Source organism: Megachile rotundata, chromosome 3 (genome assembly GCF_050947335.1).
Source record: "Megachile rotundata isolate GNS110a chromosome 3, iyMegRotu1, whole genome shotgun sequence".
NCBI classification, from domain to species: domain Eukaryota; kingdom Metazoa; phylum Arthropoda; class Insecta; order Hymenoptera; family Megachilidae; genus Megachile; species Megachile rotundata.
Window position 1 is genome coordinate 10,119,043 of NC_134985.1, and position 22,271 is coordinate 10,141,313.

The 22,271-nt window shown below is 33.2% G+C and overlaps 1 protein-coding gene across 5 annotated transcripts in view; it reads left to right on the top strand.

Moving 5' to 3' along the window:
- Positions 1-19,028, top strand: part of LOC100881717 (uncharacterized) — a 221,415-nt gene extending 202,387 nt beyond the window's left edge. For 4 of the 5 annotated variants that reach the window (XM_076529342.1, XM_076529341.1, XM_076529339.1 and 1 more), the window contains exons 5-7: positions 4,631-4,827; positions 16,657-16,892; positions 18,330-19,028. In XM_076529342.1, the coding sequence (XP_076385457.1) occupies positions 4,631-4,827; positions 16,657-16,892; positions 18,330-18,447 (551 nt within the window). In that variant the 3' untranslated portion in view covers positions 18,448-19,028. The remainder of the gene's footprint in view (positions 1-4,630; positions 4,828-16,656; positions 16,893-18,329) is intronic. The other variant, XM_003704571.3, reaches the window with a different exon arrangement.
- The last annotated feature ends 3,243 nt before the right edge of the window (positions 19,029-22,271 follow it).

The window sequence follows — 22,271 nt, forward strand, 5'->3', positions numbered from 1 at the left end:
TTGGATACTTTAGTATTCATATAAATTTGTAAAATGCGACAATCGTCTTACATGTTTAATACATAGAATAAGGAATTTACAAAATATCAGTATTTATGTTGTTTACATACACTCAGTGCATAAAATATACGTACTGCATATATTTTACAAATATGCTTATTCAAATTTTGCATTATATCGTTGGTCTCAAAAATTATGGTACATGTGGTCATATAATTGCATACTCAAAAACAAGTCTTAAGAGAAGAATAATACTTTATAATATTAAATTATGTTTTTATACAAATTGAAAAAATTGTCACGTTTCATCTTTTAAACTGTAAGTATCAATTTGTGATAACAGTTTTAATTTTTTTCAGAAAACAAAGAGGAATACTACAGATATTGATTCAAAACATGATTTTAATCTAAACTTTGTATGAATTTATATGATTTTATCCACTTTTGGACTTCATCATCTGCGATTTTGTTCTAATCAAAATATGTTGTAGTCCATGTGAAATTAGGGAAGGTTTAAGTCATCATTTCGCCAGTTTCGAATTTGTTAAGGAACAAGCCTTCAAAGTTTGCAATTTTTGCCCATTTTTGCGAAAATAGGCTTCACTTACGAATTTTTTTCTCAGAAACTACTCAACCGATTTAGCTAAATTTTTTTTGTTTCATTCATAAAGGATTGGGCTATTTTAAAATATTTTTTTTAATTCCGTCAATTTGTTATAGAATGTTGCAAAATTTAAACAAATTCTTTTTTTGCGTTTTTTTCAATGAAGGGCGTAAAGGGTTTAAATTTTTTCATATTCATTGAAGTTTCTCCTTTAAAATGAGTCCTTCAGAAGTATGGAGACTCGAAAACTGACGTCACTACAAGTTGGAAAACAGTTTCACATCGCACTAACTTCTTCTACTGCAAAAAACTACAATTATTCTCGGTGTCCATTCAACAGGAATTAAACAAATTAAAGGTCATTAAACTTTTAAGCTTCTCACGCGGGAAGCTTCGACCCGTTCAAAAACAATCGCGAACTGAATCACGAAGCTAACCCATAGCCTAACCACGGCGTTGCGTGTCAAACTGACCGCTGCATTGTGAAACAATGGTCGGAGGTGTTCAGTGAAATTTAATAGGGTTGACCAACGAACGACGAACTCCACGATTCATTCAACCTATGACCATTCTCCGGCGTACTCTCAAAATCGCTTTAACACGATTACTATGCCAATGAAATCTCATCGTTGTACATGGGTACATTGTGATCCAAATTGCTGGAAGCGGGGCCTTATTCAAGGTGGAGAAACATGAATATTTTTTGCGGAGAAATATTTTATTTATCAATAGGAGGCTTTGGGTTGTAGCTTTTTGGGGATGTAGGAATTTGGGGGTGTAGCGATTTGGGGATGTAGAAAGTTGGGGACGTAGCGATTTGGGGACGTAGAAAGTTGGGGATGAGGTAATTTGAAGGCGTAGTGATATGGGGACGTTCCACTTAGGGGACATAGCGAACGTAGAAATTTGGAGACGTAGCAATTTGAGGACGTAGTAATTTGGGAACGTAATGATATGGGAATGAAGCTATTTTGGGATGTAGGAATTTGGGGGTATAGCAATTTGGGGATGTAGAAAGTTGGGGACGTAGAAAGTTGGGGGTAAGCTAATTTGGAGGCGTAGTGATATGGGGACGTTCCACTTTGAGGACGTAGCGATTTGGGAACGTAGAAATTTGGGGACGTAGCAATTTGGGAACGTAGTGATATAGGGATGTACCGATTTGGGGACGTAGTGATTTGGGAATGTACCAATTTTGGGGACGCATCGGTATGGGGATGTGCCAATTTGGGAACGTAGCAATTTGGGGATGTACCGATTTGGGGATGTTCCGATTTGGAGACGTAGTGATTTGGGAATGTACCAATTTGGGGACGCATCGGTATGGGGATGTGCGAATTTGGGAACGTAGCAATTTGGGGATGTACCGATTTGGGGATATAGCGATTTGGGGATGTTGTAACTTGGGGATGTGCCAATTTGGGAACATAGCGAATTGGGAACGTAGCAATTTGGAAAGGTGCCACTTTGGGGACGTAGCGATTTGGGAACGTAGAAATTTGGGGACGTAGCAATTTGAGGATGTAGCAATTTGGGAACGTAGTGATATGGGGATGTACCGATTTGGGGATGTTCCGATTTGGGGACATAGTGATTTGGGAATGTACCAATTTGTGGACGCATCGGTATGGGGATGTGCCAATTTGGGAACGTAGCAATTTGGGGATGTACCGATTTGGGGATATAGCGATTTGGGGATGTTGTAACTTGGGGATGTGCCAATTTGGGAACATAGCGAATTGGGAACGTCGCAATTTGGAAAGGTGCCACTTTGGGGACGTAGCGATTTGGGAACGTAGAAATTTAGGGACGTAGCAATTTGAGGATGTAGCAATTTGGGAACGTAGTGATATGGGGATGTACCGATTTGGGGATGTTCCGATTTGGAGACGTAGTGATTTGGGAATGTACCAATTTAGGGACGCATCGGTATGGGGATGTGCCAATTTGGGAACGTAGCAATTTGGGGATGTACCGATTTGAGGATGTTCCGATTTGGGGACGTAGTGATTTGGGAATGTACCAATTTGGGGATGCATCGGTATGGGGATGTGCGAATTTGGGAACGCAGCAATTTGGGGATGTACCGATTTGGAAACGTAGGAATTTGGGGATACAGCAATTTGGGTGTGCAAGAATTTGAGAATGTAGGAATTTGGGAATATAGGTATTTGGAAATGTAGGGATTCGGAAATGTAAAGACATATAGGTATTCGATAATACAGAAATTTGGAGATATTGAAACTCAAAACTAGTAAACAACAAATTTCACATTTATTTCTCCAAAAATTGACAATATCTATCTAATCATATATAACAAGTTCATTCATAAACTCAATCTTATTCATACATCAAGTCACCTATATTTTTACATGTTGAACCACAAATTAAACATCAATAAGAATAACTTGAAATCCAATACTGCAACATTTAATTCATCACTGAATATACACTTCTTCATACAATAACTTATCGATACAATTCATTTGATACTCGATACGGTGCACTCGATACAGTTCATATGTACTCCCTCGAATTATATTTATCAAAACACCGCGAGACAACCCGATAAAACGTTGTTTGCTCATCTGGAAAAAAAAGTGGGCCAGGAAGTAAGAGGTAGCGTGTCTATTAAGAGATCCGTTGAATATTAATGCCAGGAAACGTATTCCAAGATCGCGTCGCAACGATTAACGAAGCGATTATTAAAATATGCAAAACGCCATCGTAATTAGTCCGTTAACGAAACCGAGAAGACGTTTTGTTCGTCCACTGATTCCCGTTTCTTTCCGGACGAAGACGGGACGCCATCTTGGACGACTTTTTTGCGGTGCGATCTTCCTTGGTTATTTATTAGAACGTGATAGTTGCAGGTTTGTTTTATTGAAATGCAGCCTTCAGTTTGCTTCGTCGGGTCTTCTGATTAGCTGTTCAAGCCAGGTTGTGTCGTTTGAATTAAAAATGAAGGCAATGCGTGTACGAGGCAATGTGTAATAGAAGATGCATATGTAATACGCAACATGTGTGTAACAGTAAACTCACTATGTAATAGGGTCTCACACGAACGATCCTCTTCCGCAAATATTCCATAACACCCAGATAATATTCGCCATTAACATTTTGTCTCTGTGGAACGAATTCCCGAAGTATAATTCCTTTAGAACCGTAATAGCAAATTAACATTGTCTTCTCGAGGGACTTCTGGAATCGCAATTTTTTTATTTTGGAGAGCCTGGAGATTTCCACGTAGCACTTTGGCGCTTTGTTCGAGGTTCATACTTGAAGCACCAAGTTTCATCACTAGTTACAACTGATTCCAGGAATGTATAGTTTCGTCTGGCTGTTTTGATAAGATCCTCGCAATATTCAACGCGAGCAATTTGTTGCGCTTGCCCGTGATTTTGTAACACGGTGACGAAAGGTTCTGTCGCATTAAACGCTATAAGTTTACAATTCGTTGCTCGATTCCAATAATGATTGTTGTGTTTTTTAGGGGAGGCATACTTTCAGATAACATATTATTTTAATAGATAGCGCTATTAATATATAGAGAAATTCCTAGCTGGACCGTCGATGAACAATATGACGGCGTTGTGCGACAAAATGGCAGCGTTGCACGACAAAATGGCGGGGTTACGCGACAAAATGGAAAGCATACTTTCATATAACATACTGTTTTAATAGATGGCGCTAGTACTTTTTCTTAAATTTGGAAAGTTCCGTTACTTTTCCGACATACTGTATACATGATAATATTGATAATAATGATAATTTTAAAATAATATATATATATTTTCTCATTTATTTACTATTTATAACAAATGAAGAATATATTTGTCACATACTCCACACTGTTGCATTATATTTTATTGAGAACCCCTCTTTATTTTATAAATGAAGGAGATAATAAAAATGAATTGGTAAAGTAATAAAAATTAAGGAATACAAAGGGTTAATATATAGTACTATAAGTTCTAAAAGTAAGAAGCATTACTCACGTTCTGAGTGATTATTTTTCGTTTCCAGACGACTGCCCGAATTGCGTGGACGAGCACAGCAGCACCCTGGCAGCGTCAAGATGGACGATGCCATTGTTGAAGCTGGGCGAGAAGAGATACTACCTGGGGATCTTCTTCAAGGTATCACAGCTGCCAGTTACTTTGATTTATCTATCCGTACCGTGGATGCGGCCTTCCGGACTTGATCAAATTATTTCCAAGCTCGTAAGTTTCCCGCTGGCCGTCTCTGCACGCTTTACGGTGCATCGAATCCCAGACCAGCCTGTTATCGATCTTTTCACCTAAGCGTGAACCCGCTGCACGCTTTGTGCCACGCGGGAAACTGATCTGCTCGATCGGAACCTCGAAGGACTTGCAATGTCTTCCCCTTGGATGACGTAAAATAAGAGATTACCTTGACAGTCTATTGACGGGAAAAACTTCGTTCCGCGTTTGATAGGCAATTTCCTGTTAAGCGGTATTCATGAAGTTGACGTTTACCTCGTGTTCCCAAACTGTCTCCGATAACGAGACTTTTCCTACGTTTCGATGCCTCGTTTAACCCTTTGAGTACCTTTGACGTATGTGTCATTGCTGAAATATAGTGTCGAATTGGAAATTTGAAGTAGCTTCGTAGAAAATTTGTTCGATCGATCGGTTAACGTGGTAATTAAATGGATCGACTAATCGGGTCGTGATTAAACAGTTTGGTGTATCTGATGATTATGTAAATTGATTACTCTGATTGATGACTAATCGGCACGATTAAGCTTTCGATGAAAATGTATTGATTAACTGATTAGGTGGTTTAATTAATTTGATGGTGGGACAGATTATCTAATCTGGTTGTTAATTAATCCGATTAATCTGATTGGGGAAATAAATCAAATAATCTGGCTTTAATTAGTGTGATTAAAGAGTTGGGTGAAATCTCACTGATCTGATTGAACAGTTTAATTAATTAGTAAAATTGTATGACTATTAATTAATCGATTTAATTAATTTGATTGTGAAATAGATTTATTAGTTAGATTAATGATTGGTTTCATTGAACAGCCTAATCACACACATGATGTAACAGAGTGATTAATTTGATTAGTGATTAATTAACCTGATTGATTTGATGAAGAAATTCATTAACCTGATTAAATTGATAAAGTGATTAATTAACCTGATTAATTTGTTTAACAATAAGAGATTAATTAATCTAACTGTTAAATAATTGAATTTGATTTATTTGACGATGAAGTAGATTGACAAATCTGATAAATTATTGTTAATTCTGATTAAACGTTTTAATGAAACGAAGTAACAAATCTGACTAATAATTAATTAAATTCATTAATCTGATAATTAAATAAATTTACTAATATTGTTCATACTGATTAAACAACCTTGCTGACTGATAATGAAATGATTCACTAATCTGATCCATAATTAATTAATCTGATTAACCTCACAAAATAAATTGAGTAATCTAATTGATTATCAATTAATCAGAATTTGACAATGAAATATTTTAAACTACAGCTAAATTGAAATTGAGAATGATTTTTTTTCACTGGTATTTATATTATGAATTGAAGCTCTTTGAGTGAGAGTTTTAATTAATTTTCAGTGTGAGAGGTTTATAGAAATTCATTTAGAGGGATCTGTGCGATTTAATTAAAAGAAGATAAGATTGATTATGAAATGAATTTTATATCAACACGGTTAGTAAATGGATGAAACTCGGGGATATAATAATTCAATTATTGTAGGCGGAAGAAGTTTAGAATTTACTGTTTTATAAATTTTAATTACTTAGTTTCGAGCTATTTAATTAATCTGAAGTGCGATTGATTACATTTATTGTAAAGATAAAAAAATAAAGATGCTAATAATATTTGTATCAGATTTATTAGAAATAAGTTGTGGATTTATAAAACATTTTACAAATTTTAACAATATAAAAACATAAAAATATTGAACGTTAAATATTAAAAATATTAAAAACATCAAATGTAAAAAATATTAAAAATATTAAAGATAAAAAATATTAAAATATCAAACGTAAAATTATTTGTACGATACAAAAATATTAAACGTAAAAAATATTAAAAATATCAAACGTACAATTCTTCGTACGATACAAAAAAATATTGAACATAAAAAAACATTAAAAATATTAAGCTTGAAAAGTATTAAAAATATCAAACGTAAAATTGTTCGTACGGTACTAGTTTTTCAATAAAGAAGATGCGGTTTAATTTCCTGAATCGTACACGATAATACATTACATACTAACTTTGCATGCACATGGATTTTTACAGCGTGGAAATGCATTTGCAAATTACGGACTGCGGAAGTTTATGCAAGTGTGATACACTATGAATATGTAAAGTATATGCAACGCGTATGTAAATTCAACAGAGAATAAATGCGGTAAATACATGTTTCCGTAGGAATTAAAAAATTCGTATAAATTTATTTAATCGGTACATTTGCGAATTTTATCGTGCATTATGTTATGAGGAGTTATTAATCGTTCTCGAATTTCACGAATAATTTTACTGTGTTGTTATTATTATTATTTTTCGATTTTATTTATACACAATTATCTTGAATTTATTATATGCACAATCATCTTGAATTTATTTTATGCACAATTATATTGAATTTATTATATTCATAATCGTTTTGAATTTATTATATGCATAATCGTTTTGAATTACATATATGCATAATTATCTTGAATATATTATATGCATAACTATCTTGAATTTATTATATTCAAAATTATCTTGAATTTATTATATTCACAATCGTCTTGAATTTATTATATTCACAATTATCTTGAATTTATTTTATGCACAATTATATTGAATTTATTATATTCATAATCATTTTGAATTTATTATATACATAATCATTTTGAATTTATTGTATGCATAATTATCTTGAATATATTATGTGCATAACTATCTTGAATTTATTATATTCAAAATTATCTTGAATTTATTATATTCACAATCGTCTTGAATTTATTATATTCACAATTATCTTGAATTTATATTATGCACAATTATATTGAATTTATTATATTCATAATCATTTTGAATTTATTATATACATAATCATTTTGAATTTATTGTATGCATAATTATCTTGAATTTATTATATTCACAATTATCTTGAATTTACTATATTCAAAATTATCTTGAATTTATTATATTCACAATCATCTTGAATTTATTATATTCACAATTATCTTGAATTTACTATATTCAAAATTATCTTGAATTTATTATATTCACAATCATCTTGAATTTATTATATTCACAATTATCTTGAATTTATTTTATGCACAATTATATTGAATTTATTATATTCATAATCATTTTGAATTTATTATATTCACAATTATCTTGAATATATTATATGCATAACTATCTTGAATTTATTATATTCAAAATTATCTTGAATTTATTATATTCATAATCATTTTGAATTTATTACATTCACAATTATCTTGAATTTATCATATGCATAACTATCTTGAATTTACTATATTCAAAATTATCTTGAATTTATTATATTCACAATCATCTTCAATATATTATATTCACAATTATCTTCAATTCATTATATTCACAATTATCCTGAACACATAACATCCCAAACATCTCCGCTTATTCATCCTCCCACAATAAAACCTCTCCTCTGACCCAGCATTCAAATTACAATGTCCAATCCCATCATCTTCAAACACAAACCCACGTCACTAGCGTGCTTCGCCAACACACACGTAAAGTTTAACGACTTCGAAATTCTCGTTTGGTTCCCTAATGTACAATTCTAATATACAATTTCACAACGGTCCCGTTAGTTCCGAATTAGGAGTACCGTGACACCTTAGTACCACGAGGACGATCGATGCCCAGAAGTACCATTAACCTATTTATTACGTATTCGTGTCTAGTTTAAACCCGTCACCTACTTCTTTGCCGTGTTCCCTCTAACCTAGACCCCCTCTAGACCCACTTATGGCGGCCACGAATTCCTACTTTAGCGAAATCTTTGACGAATCTGTTAGAATGCTTCAACTTGATGTTACGTATGAAAGTTCTGTGTTCGTTAGAGATTCATTTATTTTACGGTATTAGTTTATTGTTTATTGTTAGTATTAACTGTTACTATTGACTATTACTATTGACTATTACTATTGACTATTACTATTGACTATTACTATTCACTATTACTATTCACTATTATTATTGACTATTACTATTGACTATTACTATAGACTATTACTACTGACTATTAGTATTGACTACTACTATTGGTTATTACTATTGAGTACTACTATTGACTGCTACTATTAGCTATTACTATTGACTATTACTATTGACTATTACTATTGACTATTACTATTGACTATTACTATTGACTATTACTATTGACTATTACTATTGACTATTACTATTGACTATTACTATTCACTATTACTATTCACTATTATTATTGACTATTACTATTGACTATTACTATAGACTATTACTACTGACTATTAGTATTGACTACTACTATTGATTATTACTATTGAGTACTACTATTGACTGCTACTATTAGCTATTACTATTGACTATTACTATTGACTATTACTATTGACTATTACTATTGACTATTACTATTGACTATTACTATTGACTATCACTATTGATTATTACTATTGACTATTACTATTGACTATTGCTATTGACTACTACTACTGACTATTACTATTGACTACTACTATTGACTATTACTATTAGCTATTACTATTGACTATTACTATTGACTATTACTATAGACTATTACTACTGACTATTAGTATTGACTACTACTATTGGTTATTACTATTGATTATTACTATTGACTATTGCTATTGTTTACTACCATTGACTACTACTATTGACTATTACTACTGACTACTACTATTGAATATTACTATTGATTACTACTGTTGACTATTACTCTTGACTATTATTATTCACTATTACTATTAACTATTACTATTGCTATTACTATTACTACAGATTATTGTATTTAACTCTCTTAGGGATCAATGGGAAGTGAAATGTTTTTTGAAATATTTTATACTGAAAATGTGAAAGCTATTTATATTTCCTTTTTGTAACTTTATGATGCTTTATTAAGATCATTTTCAGACACACATGCATAACATATAATACCCAGTTAACTATGAAATATACATACATATGTATATCGTAAGAAATCAAAAACTAACCAAATTTGAAAATTTACAAATTTACAAATTTGAAGTTGCAATTTAACTTCAAAAGTCAACTGAATAAATCAGATTGCGAATCGTAAAAATTCGCCAAACCAAATTGGAATAATCTCCCGAAATTAGATAAGTTATAAATAGCAAAGAAATCTCACAAACAGTAAAACTTAGAAACTAGATAAACTTGAAATTGGGAAATGTATAAATTGAATACAGAATCGTCCTGAATCGTTGTCCGAAAATGGAGATAGGTTCGGATAAAGCGATCGAGCTCTCTCTGCGTTGCTCCACGCTGGGTCACCTACTTTCCTTGACTGGCACGCAACGGAACCGCATTATTAAGAAAGATTTTGCAATCAGACAGCGTGTCCGGTCCGCAACCACGGCCTTGCAACGATCTCTCTGAAAGGGTGGGTGGAAATGACGTAAAAGACCTCCTCCTTCGATAAACCGCTATTTCGCAAACCACGGTTTCTGATCTTGATCCTCGGTGTAATCGGATCAACGGACACGTCCTTCTGAACATCCCTTTTGTTTCGTTCGCAAACAATCACTTCATGACACTATATACACTACCGTCCATTAGTATCCGGGCACAAGCGAAATATGAATTCGCGTTACATGAACGTTATTCAAGTATCTGCAACAGTAACTAAAATCGATTTTTTTTTCTGCGAAGGTCAGAATACTGGAACGTTTTTCGATTGATAATTCTCGTTTGGAACTCATATCTCGATGGAAAAGAAGCTACAGACGAACTAAACCGAAACTGTCGAGTGCGTAGCGTTACCTCCATTCTTATCCCCATTGAGGGAACCTAAACATCTACCAACAGTTTACAAACACTTGAAACATATCGAAGAACCCTCTGAATACGTTCTGCACCATAGAAATGAAACACAGTAGAAATGAAAATTTTTTTTAGAATCGAAAGCGTTTCATTAGATTCACAAATTTGGACTTTGTACTTCTGGACATGAATTTTACTTTCACACTTTCATTGTATAATTTGTACTTAAAAATTAATTCTATTACGTTATGACACCTCAAAAACGATAATAATAATTATTACAAATGATATGATAACCCTAAATATCTTTCGTACAAAGTTCAACTATGTTTTATGTAACGAAACCAATTGTAATACTTATGGACAGTAGTGTATGCAGTACCTTTGTTACAAACCTAACGACAGATGTACATACCTCCAATAAATTTCTTCTTTCATGCATTGGGAAATTTGATAAATAACAAACTTGAGCAGCTAGAAAGAATCTCCAAATAAATCTGTGTGACTCAATAACCCGTCATGCATTAAACTAACATCGAAGCAGAAGTTTTCTTACTCGATATTTTCCGATCCAAGGCTTGTAGCATCGCGAAATAACTTTTGTGTGAAATTCAGCATACAATGCGAAGTAATTACAGTGCACGGTATACCGTAGATATTAGGAATATCTCAACGGCATTGTCGCGGCGGAATACACGAATGCCGTATGCAGGGTCCGCTTTTCTTTGCGCTCGCTCTATCGCGCGAAAAATATGAGAATGCTTGTTGCTCGGTCATTTGCTAGCTGTAATGGAGCACCCAGCTAAATTTATGCGGACCTGTGCTCGCATTTTTGAGCTCGTATTTTTCCACTGATGTGTCCGCCACTCTTTTCAGACCGATGATAAAGAAACTGAAATAGGAAGACTAGATCGATGAACAACGGAGGAAGAAGGACTACTTTCTTTTGGGAATTAAATTTTATCATCCTGCTACGTTTTGCGTGATGAATGAATCTTTACCTTGAGAACTTGTACACGTTTTTCAAATTATATTCATTCTTTTGCAAATCAAGTCTTTAGTGTATATATTTAGGAAAACTGTAAATGATGTTATGTGGAAAAATGACAAATTTTAATATAATTCTTTGTATGTGACTTTGACTGTACGTATGTGTACAGTTACATTAATGTATGTTATACATGTATGTGTGTGTACAGTTACATCAATGTATGTTGCACATGTATGTGTATGTACAGTTTTATCAATGTATGTTGTACATGTATGTATGTGTATAGTTACATCATTACTTGATGTTTTTTAATTATCACATATGAGTTAAGTAATATGTGTACTGTAATACATATGAGTATTATAACATATGTGTAATGTAATACATACATATGTGCATTATAATATATGTATAATGTAATACATAGTATGTGCATTATGACATACGTGTAATGTAATGCATACATACATATATGTGTATTATAACATATGTGTAATGTAATAAATATGTATATTATAACATATGTGTAATGTAATACATATGTGCATTATAACATACTTGTAATGTAACACATATGTGTATTATAACATACGTGTAATGTAATACATATATATCATAACATACGTTGTAATTACAACATATGTAACTGCATGTTAACAAAAAATTTCAAGGACCAAAAAAAATAAAATTGCTTTCGATATTCTTGTAACCGATATTAAGAGCTCATCTCACAAAGAAATTCTTGATTATCCTGTGTGGAATCTTTAAAATGGAGGAAATTTTCTGCAGCATTTCGATATTCCAACGAAATAACCGTGTCACCGATAAAAGCTTGAGGAAAAAAAAGGAAACCGTAGAAAGTTTCTCGTAACTCGGATTTTTATCGTCTCCAAAGTTGCCATAAAGGTTCCAAATGATCGAGCATCCGCTTAATTCGCGTTTTAATGCCGTAATCGAATTGATTCGCGAATCGCTATCTGCGATGAAAATACCGGTTCTTTATGGGAGAAGAGAGGCCAGCCACTCGTTTTGTCCAGCAAATTACCCATGGCAATCGATGAACGTGAAAAGAATTATTCGCGTATACGAGTTGGCCAGCTTTTTTTTCCCCCTCGTAATTACCATTTTACTTTATTCCCGATGAAAGAAAGAACGCACCGGTTCGAGTTTATTCGAACGCTCCGCTAAGTTCTGTATCTCTTTCGAATCGTTCACCTTCATTTTTCATCCTTTTGTGAATTACGTTATCGTTTCTGCGTCCATTTATTAATGTGAAAATATGAAGCATCGCGTATCGATTTATAGATAAAAGATTGCTGGTCCATTTCAAGTCGCTCGTTTAAGCTTTCAAATTGCTCGTTGTTCTTTTACGGTTATAAACTGTGTATCTAAATCAGCATAGAAATTGCAAGCTCTGACACTTCTCTATTTTAATCTCCCTCTCGAGCTTATTTATAAAGTACAAAGCATTTAAATCAACGCGGAAATCTGATATTTGCACTCGGGGGTACTTTTATTGATGACAACTTTGAAACCTTGCAGTTGAAAAGTTTGAAGTTATTTCTCTATTATTAATTTTTATTATTGTAGTCCATTATATGTTTATGTACATTCTGTAAAATACTGTGAAATACTGTGAAATACTCACATTATACGGCACATCCATACGTTCAATAATTTAAGGAAATACTAATTTCAAAATGTTATATTAAACTGACTGTTTCTCCTAATTCTCTGACTTCTCTTTTTGAACGCAAAGGGTTTATTTAACTATCAAGTTAATGAAGACACAGCACATAATAAAAGACATGTAACATATGCATATGTAGATCTACTTTATACTACGTTACAATTATTGCAGAAATAAATGTTAGAAAAAAATTCGCCTTCAAAAATTATTAGAGTTAAGATCAGAGAAATGTCAAGAAGAGGACGACACGTTCCGCCATTTTGTTCGAAGCGCATCGCAGGGTACCTAAAATAGTTCTGGTGCATCATTTTCTTTCATTTCTTTTTCAGCATCTCTAAATATGTTTTTCTTTTCATTTTTCAGTACGTTTTCCTGTTCACCATTAAAACCAAATACCCCGCGATTTTTCTACCTTGTAGTGACGTCAGTTTTCGAGTCTCCATCCTTCTGAAGGACTCATTTTAAAGGGGAAGCTTCAAAGAATAAGACCATATTTTTTTTAAATTTAAACCCTTTACGCCCCCCATTGAAAAAAACGCAAAAAAAGAATCTGTTTAAATTTTGCAACATTTCATAACAAATTGACGGAATTAAAAAAAATATTTTAAAATAGCCCAATCCTTTATGAATAAAGCAAAAAAAAATTAGCTAAATCGGTTGAGTAGTTTCTGAGAAAAAAATTCGTAAGTGAAGCCTATTTTCGCAAAAATGGACAAAAATTGCAAACTTTGAAGGGTTGTTCCTTAACAAATTCGAAACTGGCGAAATGATGACTTAAACCCTCCCTAATTTCACATGGACTATGACATATTTTGATTAGAGCAACATCGCAGATGTTGAGGTCCAAAAGTGATCGATGACCCAGTATGAAAAGATTTCATCCACCTCTGAAAGTATGGAAACATCAACCTAGCAGTTGGCGTATGAAGCTGAAGATTATAAAGCTGACCCAGAAATCATCTAATTAGAATAAAAAATTTGTAATTATTATTCTTATTTGCTTGTATAGCGCTGAATGTGTTTATGGCGAAACTTCTTTTACTTTGCGTCAGCTCGTGTTTGACACAGTATCGATGTAGTATCGAATCGTTATCGTAAAAGTTGGAAGCATCTGCATAGTGGGATTGTTCCCCAGACAAGTATTCGCCGGGCTTTTAACGTGTCAGGGTATTGTCAATATTTTTTGGCGCAAGATATCGTTGGACATCGGGCACGGTTCAAAGGCTGCCTCGTGTCATAAATTCGCCGGCAACGAATGCGATTTTCGTGTCGACGCGGAGGAATGTTTTCCCCGAGGTTGCTCGGGACGTGTTCCACCTCCGTGGAAACAGGAAAAAAAGGGGATGAACTGAGGACACGAAAAATCGCGTGTAACCCGACGGGAATGCAAATAAAGCGCAGTAAATAGAACGTCCCTGCAGCGATTGCGCCTGTGTCGTTCAAAATCCCTTTCTTTTTCCTTCTCCGTTCTTCCAACGTTCCGTGCTTCGCTCTATGCGTCATTGAATCCTTTCGAAGCCCTGTTCGTTTGTATTTCCCCTCGAAAGAAAACGGTAATACAAACCGTCACGGTTTTCGGTTATATTCGCTCGGTGATATGTATGAAAACTTTTGAGGAGTACTTGCCGCAATGTTTACAACACTTCAAAACCACTGCCGGCCATTTTAGTTAGAATTCTGCTGCGTAATTAATGTCCGTGCTGCGGATGAAAGTTTGGACGCTTCTGTTTAACGGCTAGTGATTTATAGTGGTTACTTTCCGGATTTTTTGAAGAGTTGAGTAATTTAGATTGTATATTTTTGTAGAAAGATTTTGGGGAATGTAACGAAGATGTTGAGTTTTGAAATTAAAGGTTTCAAAAATTAAACGAAATGTTGGATTGAGTTTTATGAGGCGAGAGATTTATCAGGGTAGTATTTCAACTAAAACATATCAGATTTTAATTGTCTCTATTAAAGTTCACCATATTTAATTTGCACGTGGTTACATGAAGAATAAAACGTCGTAATGAACGTACCAGAAATGAAATAATTAAATTGCAGTTAGACAGCTACTTGCATATTTAAAAATATTAAAATGAATTTTATATGAAATTATGTCAGACAATGTCAGACCATAATAAAATATATTAATTCATATCAAAGTACATTAAAATGTATCAAAATTATATAAAACTATATCAAGCTATATTTAAACAATTTCATATTTAAATCAATTAATATTTTCAGAGCTATTATTAGAACCACATTCAACCCCTATTAAATAATTAATTAATAAAAGTTCGAATATCACAAAAGAATTGCAATTAATACTCAAATTTGTTGCTCCCTTCAATTCTATCGATTTCCAAAGCCATACATTACAATAGCATCATTATTATTAAAATTAGTGTAAATATTATTCACCCTAGCCAAACCTCATTTCTCCGTCCAAACAGTTTACCATAAATATTCAGATGAGGTAATTTTTTATAGTCTTCGTCGAAGCTCAAGGATCACGCACCACTAATGAGATCTCTCGATCATGAGCTTTTAAGCTGCTATTCCTTTAAGCGATTACAATAAATTAGAGAATTTGCTTCATGTTTTATTAATGAACGTTCGATACAAGTGCAGGTATATTTAATTAATTATTATGTTAGCAAAAATTATTGGGAAGTATGAAAAACTGTGAAAGGAAGTTGCACATTTCATTCTGAAAAATTAAGTTTGTAAAAAAGGTTGAGGTTGTGAGTAATAAGATTTTTGTCAATGTAATTTTTATTACAAATTTAGCAGTTCTTATATTATATAATTGTCAACGGATTTTTTATATTACTAATGGATTTTATATTACTTTTATATTGCTAATGGAGTTCTTATATTACATACTTGCTAATGTAGTTCCTGTATCACATACTTGCTAATGTAGTTCTTATATCACATACGTGTTCATATAACATATCTGTATTACTACATATAATACATTATGTATTATTACATATAATACAGATATTACATATCTGTTAAGGTGGTCCACGTACTAAATAATAATAAACTACTTCTACAAATAACATAAATTATTACATTTCGAATAAACAAAACACAGGGTTAAATTAAACCCCATACCCATAAGGTTAAACTTCCACAGACATATACATACATACATGTATAATAAGCCCTGCACACATATCAAACATAACCTACAATTCATCATTATTCATTGTATTATGTATTCGATTTACATAATGATTATTCAATTTACTGTGTGTAATGTTCACAGAAGACGTTAAATATTCATTGTTCCTTAACTAATTACATTCTGTGTGTTTTAGGCCAACTGGTACAGGGCGTCCCAATATTGCCGATATCACGGAATGCATCTGGCGAGTATAGCATCGCAGGAGGAGAACGACAGGCTCGAGAAGCATATCAAAGACTTTGGCCTGGGGCATGAACATTTCTGGACTTCTGGTACCGATCAAGCTGAAGAAGGCACCTTCTTCTGGATGGCCAATGGCAGACCCATCACGTTCGAGAATTGGAACGTCGGGGAACCAAATAATTTCAGGTACGAATTTCAATTTTTATTTATTCATTCGATGTTCTCAATTTTAAACTGTTATTATTTCAAACTTATTGAATTATTATTTCAAACGTTACTTACTTTAGTTTAATTTGTATTGTGTATTTAACATCTTCTGCGCTCTAAAACCACGTGTTGTAAAGGGGACATATGTTTTAAAATATGTACCACAATTTATTTTGTTGAATTCATTTCGAACTCGGTGAACAGGTCAAATTAGCTGAATTGTACAATTAAATTGAACTAGACGTCAGATGAACATCAAAGTAACTATCTAAATTAAAAATCGTAGATTTACTACATTAAAAAGGGCATACAGAAACATGTATACTAAACATACATACTATACATGCTTACTATACGTACATACTATACATACACACTATACATATATACTATACATACATATTATACATACATACTATACATACATACTAAACATACATACTATACATACATACTAAACATACATACTATACATGCTTACTATACGTACATACTATACATACATACTATACATATATACTATACATACATACTATACATACATACTATACATACATACCATACATGCATACTATACGTACATACTATACATACATACTATACATACATATTATACATACATACTATACATACATACTATACATACATACTCTACATACATACTATACATACATACTAAACAGCTATAACATTTGATCTCTCGAAAACACTACCCCTTTAAATTGATTGTACAAACAAGCGGGAAATTTAAATCGAGCAAATCAACTTTCATGTCAATCTCCAATAATTTGGAATATATTTGTAATAAATTTTCTGTATATTACTAATATTGTCTTTCGAGGTATTTTTATCAATTTTACGGCGTTGAAAAGTTGAAAAGAAAAGAATATACCAAAATGATTGCTCTACAAAATATATTTGAAGAATATGTATTACGGAAATGATTATTACAAATAACTTGTAAGAAAATAAAAAACTATATATCACAAGAAATTACAGATGAATGTGTTACAGAGATACGACAAAATATTTATTAGAAATAAATTACTGGTGAATATGCAGGTTTGAACTATTCTTTTTCGACCGCCATACTTCTATACTACATGCACCCCCAATTCTTTTGATTTGGGCATTGAAATTGTCCTCTGTCTCTTGGAGGTGGGTTTCCTTGTCTAGTGTTGTCTCTTGTTATATCTACTCTTTGATCAAGTCAGTAATTTCTTTCAAACTTTTCTTCACACCCTTCTACATTGTCCATTATTCTACATTTCCGTGTTGTCTCCAAAGTTCATCAAAATCCAATTCGAAACATAGTATATGACAACACAAATCCTAACTGAATAACATAATTATTCGACACAGTATTCGCACCATAACAAAGCACAACAGAAGCACAATACAGTATGTTTGTTGCAGATACGAGAACGGCGAGGAGGAGCATTGTCTCGAACTATGGAACAGGGACGGCAAAGGGTTAAAATGGAACGACAGTCCCTGCAGTTTCGAGACCTTCTTCGTCTGCGAGGTGCAGTGATGAACATCGAAGGTCATCGATTTCGTTCGAGCTACCACGAGTCATCGTTACTGCCAGGAAGTCGAGTGTCGAGTTCGTCAACAATTCCCGTTGCAGAGAACGCGAGAAAATAACCTTGTGTCTCGAAAATAACCTCATTGTGTAAAATAACGTAGCCACGTGTTGTGCCGATCACGCTTCTGCCCTCGAAGGGACAGTTTGTGCAGCTCCAAACTGAAATCAAATTCCTGTGCTCGAATTGTGTGTAGAATATCCGCTCTCCAGCGGATTAAGAACTCGAGTCACTCAAGTGGCTCGTTTCAATTGTTTCAACATGTCTGTAGATAATTGTTTTGCTTGATAGAATTATCGATCGAGGACTCTATAGGTTCGTTAGTTGATATGTTCGTTGTGTACGTGTATAATAACCTCAGACTGCGTCCTCAACATACGAACTGTTGTTAGATATTCACTTCTTACATGTATGATTCACTTTTTGTTTGTATAATGTGTTATTAACACGCAGTTATTTTATGTACAATACAGAATATAGCATAAGGCAATACTGAAGAAAGGAAATAAAAGGAGAAATATTTTTTGAATATGGAGTTTCTGTTTTTAAAATGGCGGACATAAATGTCGTTTTGTGAAGCTTGCGATCTTCGAATGTGGATTTGAATATTTTTTTTATTACTTGCAATACTAAATAAAATATTGGGCAATTTCAAAATTATTTTTCGTTTCAATGTTGCCTAACTTATAACAGTATTTACAAGCCATGTAAAATTGAAATTAAAATTTTCTTGATGCATCATTTGTGCGATTATATTCATGATTATATTTAAGATTATGTACAATTCTTAAACTGATGTAATAAACGAGGAATAATTTAATTCATGAATAATATGGTTATTAATTCATGAATATTGTGTAACATTAGCTTAATACTGAACTACTTTACAACTAGTTAATCACAAACTTTAGATGAACAAATAATTAAAAAATTATCAAAATAACAGCTTTGCACTACCTGTGTTACATACACATTTAAATATAAATTAAAAAAAAAAGAATATTACAAAGAATTTTATCTGTATTAACTTAAATAAATTGTCCCAACAAAATATAATTGATATTTCGACAAAAAAAAAACAGTAAAACCAAACAGTAATTTTGAAATATAAAAACCTGAAACCATTTGTCTATTTTTAGTGATTGACAGTTTCTCTGTTAATCTCAAATTCCAAGTTCAAAAATTTGTAAATTTGAATGTTCTGAAGTCCGAAACTTTATCACAAATAAAAAGAGTATGAAAACCACTGGCGTACAGTGTATATTGCATGAAGAAAGGAATTCGTTTGAGAGAAATTCTGCAGGAACTTGGTGCTTTTACGAGTTTGTTGGGCGTCGAAGCGTTAAAACCCGACTTTGAGAACACACACCATAGTACATGGCATCATTCGATATTATACAGTAAAATTTAAATTGCGTTTTAACCCTGTACCGCGTTTCTCCACTTCCGTGATCGATTAACAAAAAAACGTCGAAAATGAATTGCTGCAATTATTCGATAAAATTGTGAGTGTAATTTTACGGAATCGAGGAAAATTTCGAACTGAGGGAGAATTAATCGAAGTAGCAGGCAAGGTTTCGTATGATTCAAGGTAATTACCTTCTGTAAACGACGTTTGCGTGTTCAAATATATTTGAGATCGGGAATTAAACTGATCTTATAATATAAATTCATTTCTGCTCCAGCGGTGGGTAATTATTTTACGGACTTGGGAGTTTAATTTTTAAGCTGAAAATTTGAGGATTTAGAAGTGTAGAAAGTTAGAAATTTGGAAATTTGAATGTTCACGGATTTGAGAATTCAGGGACTTGGAAGTTTGAAAATTTTTAAGATGAAAATTTAAGAATTTGGAAATTTTAACATTAAAAGATTTGAGAATGTGAAAACTTAAAAATTTATATATGAGTGGAAGGTTAATTTTTACACTGAAAATTTAGGGATTTAGAAATTCAGAAAGTTAGAAACTTGGAAATTTGAACATTCAGGAATTTCAGAATTCAGGAACTTGGAAGTTTGACAATTTTTAAAATGAAAATTGGAGAATTTGGAAATTTAAACATTTAAGAGTTTGCGAATGTGGAAACTGAAAAATTTATCTACCTGAAAAATTCCAACCTTCAGAATCCCAAAACTTAATAATTTAAAATATTAAAAATATTATTTATATAATTTAAAATTTAAAAATCTCAGTATATGAAATATCTACGTTTTCAAGAAATTGCACACGGGTTCCAGGAATCCATCGTAAAATCAGAGTCGTGTGTCGAAAATTTGGGTGGCGCGCCGAAATGGCGTGCCGCGAGAGTTGGCGCGCTTATTGAAAGGGTCATGCGTGCCAATAACAAAAGAAAAAAAAGCAGGAACCGAGGAGAAAAAGCAGGCAACTGTAATGAAAGTTGTTCTCCCGGAACGTTGTATTCCCGTAACGAATCTTTCCGCTCGACGTGAGCCATGCTTCGTCGTTTCAGCGTAGCTGCACCCGCAGCCACCCTCCGCGCCCACTGACTGCCCTCAACAGGATTGACAGAACCAATTAGTGGTTCCGTCGATTTTTCGCCGTTTCTGGCCAAACAACAATACTCCAGGGAGAGGTAGCGAGCCGGCAAAAGCGGCAACAAACAAAAAAACCTCGATGCTGAAGAGACTCGGAGCACGGGTCAGCGGGGCTAATGAAAATGAAATAGATGGGTTAGAGAGATTATGTCACGTATCATTCAAAGTAGGGGAAAACTTAAACATGTGCGCTCGATTATTTTTGAAGGAAGGACAGTTACACCCAATGTGAAGGTGAACTCATTTGCGTGTAAGATAGGTTGAAAAATTAACAATAAGGTGCTGATTGAATTTATTCAGCAATAGGTTTTAGTAGGTTTAACGTGACTTGGTTGAATGTTGAATCGTTTCTCATATACACTACCGTCCATAAGTATCCGAACACTTGGTTTCGTTACATAAAACATAGTTGAACTTTGTACGAAAGGTATTTAGGGTTATCATGTCATTTGTAATAATTATTATTATCTTTTTTGAGGTGTCATAACGTAATAGAATTAATTTCTAAGTACAAATTATACAATGAAAGTGTGAAAGTAAAATTCATGTCCAGAAGTACAAAGTCCAAATTTGTGAATCTAATGAAACGCTTTCGATTCTAAAAAAAATTTTCATTTCTACTGTGTTTCATTTCTATGGTGCAGAACGTATTCAGAGGGTTCTTCGATATGTTTCAAGTGTTTGTAAACTGTTGGTAGATGTTTAGGTTCCCTCAATGGAGATAAGAATGGAGGTAACGCTACGCACTCGACAGTTTCGGTTTAGTTCGTCTGTAGCTTCTTTTCCATCGAGATATGAGTTCCAAACGAGAATTATCAATCGAAAAACGTTCCAGTATTCTGACCTTCGCAGAAAAAAAAATCGATTTTAGTTACTGTTGTAGATACTTGAATAACTTTCATGCAACGCGAATGCATATTTCGCTTGTGTCCGGATACTTATGGACGGTAGTGTATTTACATTTTGGTATGTGTGAAGTAAATTTTTTTGTTATGGAGCGATGGTTCTACTAATCGGACGTAAGCTGTAGAAGGAGGAAATAGAATAAAAGGAAGAAGGACTAACGGTTTGGTTCTTCAGGTATTTTGGAAAAAATTCTAATTTTTAGGACAAGCTTACAGAATGACGGTTAATTACGGTTAATGTAGTCTGAAAAATATGGTGTCCTAAAACAGTTTGGATTTTTCCTGACATCGTGTGTAGCATAAACGGTTTGCTT